Below are 16,649 nucleotides of genomic sequence, written 5' to 3'. Positions count from 1 at the left end.
TTAGCCAGCTAATTCGTGATCGCATACCCCAAAACATCTCCTCTTGACGCCATAGCTTATCAATTTCTTTGATAATCTCTTTATGTTTAACTTATTCTCCGGTGGTTTGAGTACTGTTCATCAGGTTTTGGAGTTCTCCTTTTAGCCAGTTGACCCTGTTCCTTGCATGGCCGAACTTGTGCTTGCTCCACTGTGTCAGCCTCTACTGTACTTGCTTCAGTTTATCAGCCGAGGTAAGATCCTTTGTGAGAGGGTCGTTCCATACTTCTGTGACTATGTTTTTGCTTTCTCCATCTTCGTTCCAGTATGCTTCATACTTGAATTGCTTTATTTTCCTTCTCTTAGGTTGAGCCAGGGATAACAAGAGAGGAGTATGATCAGAGCCTATCGCCGGGAGAGCAATGCATTCGGCCTCTGGGTAAGTAAGTCTCCACTGAAGCAAGCAAAAGGCCCTATCTAGTCTTTTTTTGACCAAATTTTCTCCCTCACGTTTATTTGACCAGGTGTAGGAACACCCCTTGCTTTCAAGATCCATGAGGGAGCATTGATTAACGAAGCTTCTGAAAGCAGTTAGCTTGTAAGTTTCAGCTCTGTGTTTGCCTACTTTCTCCCAGTGATTTAATATCTCGTTAAAATCTCCCAAGCACAACCAAGGTATTCGATAATGCATACTGACTGAGGAGATCTGTTCCCATAACTCAATTCTTTCCCTAAATACAGTTGGAGCATGGACGAAAATAACTTTCATTTTCTGGTTGCTGTTTTTCAGGTGACATTGTGTAAATATGGCCGTGGCTGAGGAGGAGTCAATCGATACCTGCAGATGATCATCCCATAATAGACCTAAGCCCCCTGCTATTCCCTCCGGATTGACTATATAACTGTTTTGGAAATTTAGCCTCCTTTTTTATTCGAGCACTTTACGTTACGAGTTTTTAGTTTCCATAATGAAAACTATATTGGGCCGTTCCTGAGTCACAGTGACTCGCAGTTCCTGGAATGTCAGGGGATTGCCCAGCCCCTGACAATTCCAGCTTAAGATCTTCATGGGTAATCTGGTGGCTTATTAGGGCTAGCCACCAGAGCCCATTGGTCTGACTTCTCTGCCACCCGAATAGGTGCATCCACTAGTTGATTGGTTTTCTCTGAAAGTTGAGCTGATGTTTGTGCTCCATAGGGACATAATCGCTTCACTTTTTTTGAATTTGTTAACTTCACACTCTTCCCTTTTAACTTTGCAGGGGGGTCGTTGCCATTTCAATCTCAGCTTCCTTCATCTGTTCCTCTTGGAGTGTCAAGATTGATTCTTCATCAATACAACTATTTCCTCGCTTCTGGGGACTTCTTTCTTCAAACAGAATTAGTTCTCGAGCTGAGGAGGGCAGGTAAATTTCCTTTCCTTTTGAGCGTGGATCGCATACCTGAGTTTGCTGGGATGATGGTGAGCTGATTTGCTCTATTTCAGGTACCGGAGATAAGGGGGTTTCAAGCACTACATCTACATCATCAGGAGGAATTTCCTTATTTCCATAGAATATTTGACCATAAGGGCTTAGAGCCTTCACCTCAGCACGCAGCCAATCCCCGCATCTAGCCGGTAAGTTCTGTTCCAGCCCTGACTCCTTGTAGGGTATTTCAGTGCATTCCGTCGCATAATGACCAATTTTGCCACATGAGTAGTAGTAATAGGGCAGTCTTTCATATTTGAATTCGACCCACAGCTTCTTATGGTCTAGGTTTACAATTACTCCGGTTTTCAACGGGTTTTCTAATGCCAGTGTCACTCGGGCTTTACCCACTTTGTAGGTGCTGTTTCCCTTTTCCTCGAGCTTTACTTCAACAACTGTTCCTAGTTTGGAGGCTATTTCTTCTATCACATCATAGGTAACTCTCCCATAAGGTAAACCCAAGAACTTTACTCAGAAATCACAGTGATTGAAATCATAACAAAACTCTGGTGTATCAGGTTCGCACCGCCTAAGGATAAGGAGGTGGCTGGAGAATGACCAAGGTCCCGATTGGAGCACTCTCTGAGCCTCTGCTTCCGAATGAAAGGAGAAAGAGAAGAAACCTGGTTCCAGTGTTGCGTAGGTGAAGTTCTCTGTTCTCCAAGCTTTCCTCATTAGGGTTATGAAGGCATTATAGTTCAAGGCTGGGTTTGTGTAGAATCGCCGAAAAGTGTTTTGCGGCACTCACCGAGTTTTTCGGGTGAGATAGTACACAGGAGATTGACAACTTCGATTTGCGTTCCATAGATGTCCCATGCTTTTACACAGAGCCGCGAGCCTTCTGTCTTCAGTGTTCTGATCTGCCATTTTGTTTGTAGGGGTGGATTTCTGTATAGCTCGTGGATTTATGGAGTTTTGGGTCGATGGTTCGTGGATTTGTGGGTTGAAGGGAGCTCAGAGGAGTGAATCAGAAGAGTGATGAGTAGTGAGGAAGATGGCAGAAATTAGGGTTTTGAAACTGTCACAATGGGGAGCGTGATTAGACGCCGCAACGCCCAAAGATTTGCGGGAGGGGGGAGCGAAGAATCAAAGCAAACAGAGGTTTCAAGATGGAATTTGAGTGAATCTGCAAGGAACTACCCATTTGGTAGAGGGGGACTACCCATTCGGTAGAGAGGAAGCTCCATGGCGGAGAGGGTTTCAAAGGGGCACCCGGTCCATCCTTAGGGCCAATTAGATCCCTTTTCGACCCCACAATGCTTCTGTAATTTGTGGCTCCTAATATTTCACCAGCAAATAAATGCGGAGTCTTTCTGCTCCCGCAATACTTCACCAGCAAATGAATGTGGATCATTTTAAATCAAGCATCAGGATATATTTCTATTGGAGTACCAATTGGGGGTAACCCTTTTTCAACGCAATCCAAGTTCCTGTTTTGGGGAGATTTGCCTCCCAAAGTGAGGTTTTTCATATCAATTCATTGCATCTGTCTTATGATCCCCCAAGGAACCGTTAAGAAAAAAGATGTTATCTGAATTTAGGAAACAAAAGAATAAATGAATCGTAATTTTCTCCTCATGTAATAATATAGATGGTTTAAAGCCGGGGATGGTGGCATGCTCTTAAGTAACGTACCTAGAATTCCACAAAAAATGAATTGAATTCATCTCAAATGCATTCACAAAGGAAGAGGCAATGAAATTATCAATGTTAAGCAACTTCTGATTACATCTTGACGTATGATATCTAGAGTTTTGTTTCTTTAGAAAAGGTGATTGAAGCCCAGTGGGGATCAATCTACTTTGATTGTTGTATAAGGCTCAATAAGAGCCTTTTATGTTCGGCCAGATGAATGACCATGGCCCTCTACTGCCATTCTAGGTTTGCTTTCTAGGAGCCATAGTCACCCAAGCAAATATCGAATACTAGGATTAAATTTTTAGGTCCTTTAAGACCAATCAGAATCCCTCGCATCAATTTGATAACAAGGATTGAGCATGAATGATATCGATGAGGGTGATGACCGATCTAGGCCTACCAAAAGTATGTACTACAACGTCACAAGGATCAAGAAATACTTTCGTAGTGAAGCTAAAGGTATATAAGGGAAAAATTCAAATAAAAGCTTGAAATGGAGTTTGTGTTAAATAAGGGCCTAAACGGCCATGTAAGTCTCAAATAAAAGCCTAGAGTCGCGATGGCAATTTTAAATAAGGGTCTAACCTCGAAGATCACTGACTAGCTAAATATTTCTTTCAACTAAGGCAATTTTGTCAAAAGACAATCTTAATTTATTTTAAAATTTTAAAATTTTCTTTTCATTTTTTTTTCTTTTTGATGAGGGCCCGGCCATCCCGACTAGTCACTGGCAAGGACCAGCCTTGCTTGTGGCTAGCGCTTGTGGCTTTCAAGGGCGGCCTCACCCAAGGCAAGGGCAACCCTTGCCAACCCTCTCCAAGCATCATTGGTGCCCAACTATCATTAAGACCAGCCACTAGTGAAGAAGAAAGAACAAATCGGAAAAAGGAAAAATGGAAAAGAAAAAAGAAGGAATGAAAAAATTCAAAAAGAAAAAAGGAAAAAAAAAAAAAGCCATTGACCAACCACAAAATTAGGTCATTCTTTGAAACTAATATTGTCATCTAGGTTTTTATTTAAAATAAGATTCACTTCAATCTTTATTTGAAAAAATGAAAATATTTCAGGTCCTTATCTTAAACAAGGTTCACTTCTAGCTGTAATTTGAAAAAATAAGAGCACTTTAGGCCCATATTTGGAATTTTCCCAGCACATAATTCTCCATGATATTGATCACCCATAACTAGGCAATATCAAAAGTTCACTGCAGATGCTTGCAATTTTATGCATCTTGAATCAAGCAAACCTATCCGGGCTCAATTTAAAATGAGATACGAGAATCAATGCCTTCCAACAAAGTTTGTGCATCTCAGTGATAAAGCAGTAAAAGATGGGAAAAAAGAGAGGGTACAGCATCATGTCCACAGCAACAATCACTATCATATATATAGAAGAAAGAGGAGCATAAAAAAAATTCCTCGACCAATCCGTTTAAAAAGGAAGCGGCGGATACACAATCATAGGAAGATTGGAGTTGGACGAGCACTGGCAGCAAAGAGAGAGGCGCATAATACACCAAGCCGGCACATCACAATCAACCAATTCTCCAGATTGTCCACTAAGCTTGATCCATGGCGAAAAAGCATATACGTATTTAGCTCCATACCCTGCACTGTCCCAATGCTTTACGAAATGCTCCTTACATATTGGTCAAGATTTGTATTAAAAAAGTCACACCTTCAAAAAGGATAAGAAAAGGTGTAAGGAGAGAAAATAACAGCTTCTGCAGTTATGCAAATATAACTCACAGAAAGAAAAGCAATGGTCACCACGAAATGTCTTTATCCCAAATTCCAAATCATACATCCACAGAAGTACCTAGTATAAAAAAGATGCAAGCTCGGTCCTGAAACTGATGACCCGAATCAAAAGCATTGGGACAGTGCAGGGTTTATTATCCAGAATGACAAAAAAGTATCATTGAGAATTTTAACAGACAGATATTTCTAGCAGACAACCTGACTATTTTGGTCCCCTATGGAACACTATTTCAATAATAGATCATCAACATTGACACGCGTCATCTAATTGACCATCTTAAACCAACAAAAGTTCATCACTCACCTGATAGGAGTTCCTGGATCATAGAGAGGGTTTTTAGCCACATATTCAACATATAGACTGTATATATACTTCAAAGCTTCTCGTAGATCACCAGTCCTGGGATCCGTAACCAATATTATCTGCAAGGGCACGAGGAATAAGATGACCAGGAAATAGGAAAAAAAAAACAGGAGAACAGATTGATGGTTAGTAAGAGTCTTCTAAGAAGAAGTACACTAATGGGCAAAGATCTGATCCAAGAACGCAGTGACGTTAATGTATTTGCTGAAATAGAAGCATAAGCCAAATCCCTTAACATACAGCAATGTGATTTTCAACAAATTCATTTTGCATTGTTGAGCATAAATAATAAGTAGTCAATGCACAGAAAAATGGAGTTAACAGGAGCAAACCATTTCCCTCTTGTATTATGCAATTATGGAGGCACAAACACCTTCCAATTGTGTGGTGCCTTTAGATACGTCGCAAAAGGTGTCTGTTCCTTAATAATGCTCAGTTTTAACAGGTCTTGCTAATTTGCTAAGATTATTGAAGTTTTTAGTGCACGCTCATTATGAGCAACATCTGAGATAGAAAAATACTCCAAAGACTGCAGAATAAGGTGATCTAACCTTTATACCAGAAGGACTTTCCATGAAACTAAGTTTGTATGTGTTAGTGCGGAAACTGTGAAATGAACAACCCTGGCCTGGTAACTGCGGCACCCCAAGATTTCCTCTATCCACACTGCAAGAGGAAAAAACAGAGAGTGTGCAAGTTAATTGCTGAACATCCGGTTCTCCTCTATCTTCTCCGACATACTTGGCACTTGGCTATGGAAAGGTTTTGCAACTTCAAGCTCACGGCACCAAAAATTCCTCCTACTCATGAGCTACTTGAACTCGACTAAATGACTACTCGAATATTAAGTTAAGTTGAGTTTTGAGGTTTGCAATGCTTAACACTGAGGTTTGTCACATGTTTGCATGCACGAGGAGCATGGGAATGCACATAAACAAAAGAAACACAAATTTCATGAAGTCTAAAATTTCTACAGCAGGTTCAACTTCTGTTAGATTTTTCTCTTCCTTTGAGCTCGAACTTGACTTGAAAATTTTTCAAAGTCCCCTCAATCAAAGGTTCGCTGACCATTCGTGAGGATAAACAGCAATTCCGCGAAAGAACAAGTAAATTACCAAATTAAAAAAACCGGATTACCATCAAATGGTGCCCAACTTGAACACACACGATTCAAAAGGCCACTTATTTCAGCGAGATTCCAGCAACATTTAATCGCAATTAACCATTTGGGAGAGTGCTCGGAGACCAATTACGTCTAAGAATCTAAGTCAAAGCAGATCATCAAGCAACCGAAAGGCATCTACATTCCTAAGACAACGCAAAAAAAGATGCAAAATTCTACACTCAGACAGATCAAGACCCGCCATTTCCGAAGCCTCGCGCGATTCGCCAACCGCACCTCGGGAATTCATTCAACTTCCCCACGAATTCGAGGAAAGATCGGGAGAGAAGGGACATTACCTGGTGGGGTCCATCTTGGCGGTGAGGGATTTGAGGGAGAAGAGGAGGCCGAACATGAGCTTGTGGTCCTGCTGCGGGTTCAGGGTCCGGAGGGGCCGGTTCCACTCCCGGTAGAACAGGCACACCCCGTTCCGGTTGAACATGTACATCACGTTCGCGTTGTGCCCCGCCGCCGTCGGCGCCGGCGGCGACGGGCTGACGTCGGAGCCCCCGAAGAACTGCATCCTCCCTTCCCAGATCGCGGTTTCGCAAGGAGAAATGGCGTTCCCGTCGATTTATATGAGTATAGAGTGTAGAAAATAAAATTTGCTGCGTTGAAGCTTTTCGCGGTAAATAGGATTTTTTATGCAGAGCATATAGTATTGGTAAACAACTTGCAAAAATACTTATTGCGAGAAAAAATTAAAATTAGAAAAGGAAATAATAAAGAAGAACGGCGGGCCACCTAGGACCCTAGGCGACCGGATGGACGTTGAGCAACCTTAGGGATCAGTAACTAATGTTGACCTAACCATGATCAACTATGTCTTTATCCAAACAGTGACCATATTGCATATTGAGTCAAAATTAATAAATTAAAAATTCAAGTATCAAATTATACATCGAGTCAGAGTTCAGAGATTGTTTATATCATTATCCCAAAAAACTTTATTAAGTCCCCGACTCAATCCATATACAATTGAATGAAGAAGAAAAGTGCTTAAGACAATATCTCAAAAGATATAAATTCTTCCATTATCGGATCTTTCGAATCAAATATCGAGTTAATTACTAGTATATTCAAACCCAATTATCATGTTATCTAATTACAGATCCAGCTAATTACTGGTTTATTTGAACCCATCCTAGTCGACAATGCTCATGCCGCGGTTGGGTAGAACTAACTTATTGTTCCATTTTATCATATGGTGCTTCTAATATTGCAAGCGATTTTAGTTGAAATTCATGCCCAGGAAGGGAGTCAAATGAACGACTTGTAGCTCCAATCGGATAGGACCTCAAAAACTAGCATCATTTGCAATGTCCCTGTGATGAGCAAAGGAGCAAGAAACATTCGAAACCAAAGGGAGTTGCACTACCAACCGCGCGGCAATTCAGGAGATCCGATGCTGCTTAAAACTAGAGCTAGAATATGCAGCCAAATCCTGCTCAGAATAGACTTACAAGATTCAGCACAAGCATTACAAGACAGACAATCTCCCTCTTCCTTTGGATTCTCTTATCTATAATGCTGTTCTAGCAATCATGTACACCCAAATCCCTCTTCCTCCAAATTTCAAGAAAGTATAAACAGAGAATGGAGAGATTAGACCCGAAAAAGAGCCGAGTTAGAGAAGCAGGGACCAAGTCCTCCTGGCTCAACCACAATCTCTCCGCTCATTTCCCTTCGACAAAATGGAATATGCACAACACGACGTGAATGCCCTGCGTTTGCTTCGTATAAGTTCACAGAAAGCAAGCCAAGGGGAGGCTCAAGGAGGAAACAAAGCGAGAAATTGTCGATCAAGATAACCAGCCATTAGATCCATCGAAACTGCCTTGAGCGCTCTGCCATCTTTTCTCTCGCCAATTCTCTCCCCACATCTTCGCCTCCACAACAGCCCTTTGTCAAGTCCCTATTTAACAACTTACTGTCCTTTTGAGAATTGTCCTTCTCGGACCCCTCGAATTCCCACCTGCTGCGCCCGGAACCTCCGGCATCCTCATTCCTCAAAATCTTGCTGCCTCTCTCATCAACGCCGGATCCTTTGTTCCCATAATTAGAAGCTATGTTGGGATCATACGCCTGGTTCGCTAGGTAAGAAAGAGCCGTCACCACGTCCCCAATGAGAGGACGTGCAACTGCCTGCTCTTGTATACACATGGATGCCACAGCAAGTGCCTGATATAGACCTCGCATTGGATGATGCCCTTGCAGACTTGGATCCACCAATTTCGAGAATTTTCACCTTTCATTGAATAGTGGACGTGCCTGCACAGGCAAAACATCAAAAAAAGCAACTTAGAATTTGTTTGGAAAAGACCTTCCCTAAAGGTTTTCAAAAATAGAGGCAAAGCCAAGCTTGTGAAACTGCTTTGTGGTTACCGTTTCTCAGAACTACTCTATAAAGCCCAGCTCTGAAAGCATCAAAAAGAGACTTTAACTTGCAATCGCTTTGTTTTCCTATGTGTTCAGCTATGTTGCTATTCAATTAAAACTATGTAGTGACAGAACGCTTCACTCTGAAAACTCTTTCCATTCCAAAAGCACCTAGATGTACTTCTAAAAGGAAGAATAACTTGAAACTTGTTTTCATTTTCATCTGTGAAGAAATTCTTCAAGAACATTAAATACTCACTAACTTATTCTAAGACATTGCCTTATAGGTTAACAAAGCAGAAGTAGTCCAATTAAGATGGAATTCATGGTCATGCAACCGAGACATAAGTTAAACTAGAATTACCCATGTTACAAGATTCTGTTCCCCATGCGGACGGGAGCTGTTGATGGCTTTTTGTCCCATGATCAGCTCTAAGAAGACTACCCCAAAACTATAAACGTCAGATTTAACGGTTAAATGTCCCATCATTGCATACTCCGGAGCACAATATCCATAAGTGCCCATGACCCTTGTGGAAACGTGTGATTTGTCTCCAACAGGACCAAGCTTCACGAGACCAAAATCAGAGAGCTTGGGATGGAACCCTTCATCCAGTAATATATTGGATGACTTGAAATCTCCATAAATAACTGGGGGAATTGCTTTGTCATGGAGGTACTCTAAACCTTTGGCTGCACCAGCTGCTATCGTCATTCTGGTGTTCCAATCTAACGGTTCCTTATCTGGTGGAAGATCTGTACCAATAGCATAATGCTAATATCAGTTGCCTATTACAAAGAGCTGATTTTCACATAATTGAGCCAGAAAGTGAACGCATGTCAACATAATAAAAATTATAGTACCAAATCTATATCTTCTTGTTAGAATGCAATAAAATTCAAGTTCACACTTTCAGTGCTAGGCCACTTCAAGCCAGAGTTCTAGGGAAGTGCAAAGAAATATATACTGGATTACCGAGATGAATTATAGAAAAAAAAAACTTTCATTAAGGATAATCAACATTACCAAAAAGATGATCTTCCAATGATCCAAAGGGCATGACTTCATAGACAAGAAGCCGTCGGTCGCCATCAGCACAGTAACCAATCAGACTCATGAGATTAGGGTGATGCAGAAGGCTCAGCATCAGAACCTCCACCAGAAATTCACGGTTACCCTGGAGACCATTCCTATCCAGTTGTTTAACTGCAACAACCTACAAATGACTAAGGTCAAAGTACGAACCATGTATAACAGCACATACAAGAAAGTCATGAGTAGCTCCACAAGATATGAGAATTTAATGGAACAGAACCACAGCCAGCCAAAATATGGTTTTCACAGTACTTGTCTGACAGCATCTGAATCTTCAATTTGGTTACATGATTTATCCTGGGCAGAAATTTTATCTATAATGTCAATCTGACAATTTCAAAATTCTTGACAATTGTGAGACAAATGCAATAAAGTTGAAGCTCTTAATAAGTCATTGAAAAAGCCAACCATGTCAAACTCACAAAAAAAATTACTCCAAGTTTTTCCAATTAAAAGATCTGCTGCACCAACTTAAGGCTCTTCTGATTTAGCAGAAAAATTGTAAGGATTGATTGCACTGTTCACAGCTTGTGAACATACTTTAGCTCCAAATTTATTTGCCTAAGAAATGAATGCCAACAAAGCCTTTCAATGAAAGAAAAAGGGGCTAAACAAAGTTCCACTAAACTGGAGGCAAACACACGAAAAGTGTTAGCTTCACTTGCCGAGGGAATTGACATGATTTTCAAAAATACACTGTTTGACTGATTCAAGCGTCAACCATGGTCTTTTCAAAAAATAGAGAAAAAAGAAGAAGAAGAAGAAGAAGAAGAAGAAGTTAAAATCATTTAAGTAAAGAGTAATCTCCACCAATAAGTACAGTTCAATTGGATCTAACCTACAGGAATGAGTTCTTTTATTATTTATTTTGGATGGTCGATAACTATTGTTCCAATCGACTGCTGATTAGTTGGTAAGAAATGCGACTAAGGTTGGAATGGAAATCGAATTTAACAGTATAATTTTCTATGATTTCCTACCAATTCTACATGTTAGATGATCTAGAAGGGCCACTTTAGGATATCACAAGTTCTAGCTAAATATAGTTTTGACTGTTGATTAGTTGGTAAGAAATGCAACTAAGGTTGGAATGGAAATCGAATTTAACAGTATAATTTTCTATGAATTCCAACCTTTTCCACGTGTTAGATGATCTAGAAAGGCCACTTTAGGATATCACAAGTTCTAGCTAAATGTAGCTTTCCAACCTCAGGTAAAAGAGTCAGTTCATGGACCGAAAACTAAAGCCTGGAAAGGGACAACTAGCTGATTCAGGTTTTAATTTACTAAAAACGCAACCATAAAAATGCCACATACATGATAAAAATGAGCACGTTATCCACCTGTCCAGTGGTCTCGAGTTTCCCTTTGTATACACCCCCAAATCCTCCTTCCCCCAAGAAACATTCCGGCCTAAAGTTCTTGGTAGCAGCGGCGAGTTCGCGGAAGGTGAAGGTTTGAGCAGCATATGTATACCTGGTCCATCCTTAGGGCCAATTAGATCCCTTCTTGACCCCAAATTGCTCCTAGACCTCAGTCTTTCTACCCTTGTAAAATTCACCAGCAAACAGATGCGGATAATTTCAAATCACGCCACTCGACATTTAACAAAGAGATCTATGACTATGTGCACAGGGGACAACAATCGCCCTCTGCAGGCACGAGCTCAAAGATTTAAATTTGATACATCACTCGTATAGCTGAACAGCTATCAATCCGAAGGCACTCAACATTAACAAGTGACTTGCAGAATCAGCAAATCAGGATGCCGACAAGCTAAGCACTTGAATTAGAGAAACCTATACCTTTCATCAATCAGACGGACCTGAACTATCAAAAATCATCCTAAGCTATTACATCAGCAAAAGAAATCCAACCTACTCTCCGGAAACTCCGTCGACGAATTGGACTACTACTAATCAAGCTAAAACCATGATTACGATCTCGGTGAAACTCACCTACCAATGATCGGATCAAGAAGCGAAATACCAAGAAGAGCAAGAATCCGTCAGTGAAAAACTAAACGAAACCGACCGGACGGCAAGCTGGAAATCTTGGAGGAAGCATTCGGGACGCCGTGTTTCGGGTCGTCGCTCCCCTTGTCCGGGTTGAGCATCTCTTCCTCCCTCGAATCAAAACAAGGAAAGCAACCCATCTCCTAAAACTCGCGATCAAGAAAGACCCACTTGCCTTTTACCGCGCCACGAAGCTCACAGATTCATTCGAGCTCAACCAATCATCTCACCACAGCACCCCAACACACAAGCACCCAAGAATCCAATCCAAATTCCAAGAGGGTCCCGCCCGCGGAGGACGCCCATCGCTTCTCGTTCCAATCAGGGGTCGAGGAGAGATCAGCAGGAGGCAGGAAAAAGGAAAGAAATATGCCGAGGTTCGAGAACAACGAGGAGAGCGGGAGAGAGAGAGAGAAGCGGAAAGGCGGAAACTTTCTGCTGCGAAATCTGAAAAGAGAGTGGAAGAAGGATGACGTGCCGGCCTTTTTTGTCCTCGGCTTCTTTTACAGTCTCCCCTCCAACGCATGCATGCTATAACTTACGTAGAACCGACACGAACAAGCGACACACGACACGATATGATAAGACATATTGATACGTTATTTTTTAAAAATAAAAACTTTTCACAAGTTTCGATATGTTATATATTAAATACATAAATAATAATAATAATAGCTTAGAATTAATTTACACGAAAAATATTAAATAATATCATTTATTATTTTATTTGTTACAATAATACACAAAATTTAGAGGAAAAAAACATTATTCGAAGAAAAATGCTGAAATGATATTTTTAAATTTATTTATTTATCATATATAGCACTTTTTATTACTTCTTTCATAGTAAAAGATTTAAAAAAATAAAAATTCTAAAAAAAACAAAACTAAAAAAAAAAAAAATTGATCCCGTGCATATATATTTATAGCAATTTTATTACTTCTTTTATTACTTTTTTTGTGTATATTTATATTTTGACCCCTCAAGTATTAGAAATTTTTAAAATTGACCACGTGCGTGTCGGAATCGCGTGTCGAAATTCTGGGATTCGCGTGTCGGAACTTGTTGGAGAGAGTTAACCACGTGTCGGAGCGTGTCGGGATGTGTCGAAGTATGTTAGATACATGTCGGAATGTCGGACACAATACGAAGGCTTTCGGAGAATATCCGTGCTACATAAGCTATAACAGCAGGCGCACGAAGCTATCAATCTACTGCTGCCATCCATGCCCACCTCTTTGACCACCCGAAGAGAGAGAAAATTCGACAAAGGCAGCATATTTTTTTCTTGGAAAGAACGATCGAATTTCAAAAGGCAGATCGGCTAAGGCCGTGAATCACGTAATTACGAAGCATGGGGTGAATGGGAGAGTTGATTCTGCTTTATCATTTCTACGGTGCGAGGTGGTGCGATTCACGAACGCAACTGAGGATATCTGATCAGTTTCATCGTTGAATATGAATTACTTTGCTCTTTCTTTCTTCTTTTACTCATTTCTGTTGAACAATTAATGCCCTCTGCCACGACCCAACTAGGGATTTTCCAAGATTAGGCGAGCATAACTTGAAGGTGGAGTTTTGACCCAAAAGATAAAAGAGAAAGAAAACTTCAAATTGGGAGATCAATAAGTAAATCTAAACGAGTAACTCGATTGCCCAAAAACGAATGAATTTCGTCGAATCAAGACGAGCGGATTATTACAAGCAGCACAGTGATTCGAACAAGGCTGGAAGCCGGCCAAGAATCGGCTTCCCTCCTTTCTTTTTGCAGTCCTTTACATGTAAAGCATTGAATTGGTTCTTCTGCCTTACGATGGTGATGCCGACCATCAGAGCTTTGCAAAAACAGGCTTCCGTTTCTGCCTGTGTGCCGAGATGGCCTCCGTTAGATCGTCGGACAGAAGCATTGCCGAGTTCCAGGTCGCGACGTAGTCCAAGCCTTGATCTACGCTCATGTCCCTGCTCTTCAGCAGCACGGCTTTAGTGCCGGTAACGGCCATCGGGGACTTGGAAGCAATCTCTGTGCGCAAAATAGAACCAATTTTTCTCAGAAAATGATAACAGAGCATTAACACTAGAAAGTAGAAACAACTCTGCCTCCTCGAAAGATTTACCAACGCAAGAAACTTTTCTGGTCCCCAATCCAATATGTAGTATTACCCGAAACGAGAACTTTTTATTTTGCACCTGCAACTTGCTGTTATCTATTTATACAAGGATATACTCAATGATGTGATGACCTCGATAGGCAAGATTTTTTCCCCACAACCTCGTTTAGCAACAAAAAATGCGCATCACTGGTCTGCAATTGAAGGGTAATTAGCAATTTTAACAAAGAAAAACAATGACCCAGCATCTTCAGTATACTATCCTATGCATGGTTTAGCCTTGAAGAAATGGATAAGTGGAGCCCTTCTATTCTAAATGGTAACTCTATCCTTCATCACACTGAGAGGATGTCAAGAGAGTCTAAAATTGGTAAACTGGAGACAGTTAATGTGAACTAAACCCAAAATTTAGTCTGTCGGTTTATTGATTTGGGTTCGGTTTAACCAAGCCATTCAATTATATCCAACTTCAATCTCAATTTGCTTATTCTCAAAATTTCTAAATTAGACTGCTATACCAAAATGAAAAAAAGTAGATGCCTTGAAAGAGCCAAAGTCGATTTGGTGTATCCGATATAACTCCAATTATCTTGGCACCACCGGGTTCAAACTCTATGAATGAAGAGCTTGGTCTGCTCACCACTGCTGGGGTCTATTGTGAAATAGGAAAAACCAAGCTAAGACTGGGAACCTTCCACACTTTGATCATTTGAAGCCATACTAATTGTTCTCCTATAGTTTCTCTCGTTTCACTGCAAAACCAAGAAATGCCTCCTTTGGCTCCAGGCATCTGAGTCATGACCATCTTGCCAATGCCTGATCCTTATCGCCACAATCTTTTCATTTGAATTACGATCACATACTAATCCCACCCAGCTTTACAAGATCATTAATTTCAACCATTCCAACAGGTCTCAAATCCGTTTCTTATGTAGTGTCAAGTAAGTGCTCGACATCTCAAGGTGTCCAATCTAATCCAAATCAAACCCACAAACAATGTTTCTAATAACCAAATGTTCCAAGACTCAGCCTAACTTACAATTCCCACCGAAATGCTCAACCATGAAACCGGGATCGGTCTATATAACTCTGATAGGAATAACTCAATGTCCTATACAATGATGACTAACGCAATCCGTGAACGCTGCATATGGCATTTCAGCATATGAATTATATTTCAGCAAAAAGATAACTTTATTCGCTTTGAGAAACCAAGATACTAGAATCTGAAACTACTTACCCTCAGCGATGACTCTCACTCCATCATCCAATTCGCGCTTCGACCCGAAAACCCGAGAAACCAGCCCCAGCTCCTTCGCCTCCGAGCCCGACACCCTCCGACCCGTCAAGGCCAGCTCCGTCGCGTTGCCGTACCCCACGATGCTCGGCAACCTCTGCAGCGTCCCGAGGTCGGCGGTGATCGCCAGGTCGACCTCCTTCACCGAGAAGAACGCATCCTCCGTGCAGTACCTCACGTCGCACGCGGTGGCGATGTCGACGCCGCCCCCGACGCACGCCCCGTGGACGGCGGCGATCACCGGCTTGCGGCACCGCTCGATGGCCGTCACCGCGTCTTGCAGGTACTTGATGTGCCGGCGGAGCCGCTCGCCGGCGCGGCCTCGGTCGCCGGATGGGGGGGAGGAGCCGGAGGCGATGGAGTCGAGCGCGGCAAGGTCGATGCCGGAGCAGAAATGGTGGCCGGAGCCGGAGAGGACGACGACGAGGGCGTCGGGGTTGCGGTCGAGGGAGGAGAGGGCGAGGGGGAGCTCGGCGAAGGAGTCGGGGGAGAGGGCGTTGCGGGAGGAAGGGCGGTTGAGGCGGAGGTGGAAGACGCTCGGACGATTTCCAGGGTCTTGAATTTCTCCATTTTCCGGTCGAGGAAGACGATGAAGATCGGGAAAGGGACGAGGTTTCGCAGCTCACCTCAGAGCTGGAGCTGGAGCTGGAGCTGGAACGGGTCGCTTTGTTTGTCGGGACTGTTCTTTTTGGGCCGAGCCCAGTAGACCGTGGGCCGGGCAAGTGATGGGCCGGATTCGGGTCAGGTTTTTGGGTTAGACATATATCTTGTGCGAAATGTTATTTAGGAATAATGTAACCTCTGAGTTTATATATATTACGCATTGAGAGAATGTTGATATATAAATAGTGATTGTAGAGAACGCGAATGACGATGATGCATAAATTTTGCGGGTCCTCACAAAGTCAATTCTTAAATTTTATTGCTAGTAATTTGTCATTTCTAATGGAGAAAAAGAATTGTTACTTTTTAATCCACATGATTAGCATAGTTGGTTGAGGTGCCATGAGATTTTCAGCTTATGAACTAGAGAGTGGACATCACTTGTTCCGATCCCACAAACTATACATAAGTTGTTTTTGGTCAAGGGTCACTATCCACCAAAACAAAATATCTAAATTTAATCGGTTCATGAGATTTCGAGATATTCTCATGAATTTCTAAGTAATCTTTCTATTTGCTTAATTTATTGATTTAGTATATCATAACAAATTTAGTATGGATGCTTGTAAAGTTGGATGATTCAAGAAACTGACTTCGTCTTCCCTGATTCTAAAGTCTAGGTTCATTCAATGGTATTAAAGCCGTGGTTTTGTTTCTAATGATATTCGTTCCATGCGCTTAGTAGGTGAATCCAGTGTTGAGGAGAACTCTTCACATT

General features: G+C 41.7%; 2 protein-coding genes and 1 pseudogene across 2 annotated transcripts; all 3 read right to left on the bottom strand.

Annotated features, from left to right (window-relative positions):
* Positions 1-4,317: 4,317 nt before the first annotated feature.
* LOC104425749 (trafficking protein particle complex subunit 1) lies at positions 4,318-7,014 on the bottom strand. Its single transcript, XM_010038533.3, has 4 exons — positions 6,672-7,014; positions 5,762-5,876; positions 5,151-5,269; positions 4,318-4,763 (listed from the first exon to the last, which is right to left on the bottom strand). Exons 1-4 carry the CDS (start codon positions 6,893-6,895, stop codon positions 4,712-4,714), a joined length of 510 nt encoding a protein of 169 aa, XP_010036835.1. The 5' UTR covers positions 6,896-7,014; the 3' UTR covers positions 4,318-4,711.
* A 750-nt stretch (positions 7,015-7,764) lies between these two features.
* Positions 7,765-12,320, bottom strand: LOC104425742 (annotated as a pseudogene).
* A 1,173-nt stretch (positions 12,321-13,493) lies between these two features.
* LOC104425743 (delta(3,5)-Delta(2,4)-dienoyl-CoA isomerase, peroxisomal-like) lies at positions 13,494-15,853 on the bottom strand. Its single transcript, XM_039304190.1, is given in 3 exon segments — positions 13,494-13,883; positions 15,212-15,805; positions 15,808-15,853. Coding segments are annotated over 3 exon segments (816 nt in total). The 5' UTR covers positions 15,839-15,853; the 3' UTR covers positions 13,494-13,692.
* Between the last annotated feature and the right edge of the window lie 796 nt (positions 15,854-16,649).

The sequence above is a fragment of the Eucalyptus grandis genome, chromosome 11 (assembly GCF_016545825.1).
Source record: "Eucalyptus grandis isolate ANBG69807.140 chromosome 11, ASM1654582v1, whole genome shotgun sequence".
Classification (NCBI taxonomy): Eukaryota; Viridiplantae; Streptophyta; class Magnoliopsida; order Myrtales; family Myrtaceae; genus Eucalyptus; species Eucalyptus grandis.
Note: the sequence above shows the minus strand (reverse complement) of the source record. Positions and strands in the feature narration are given on the sequence as shown.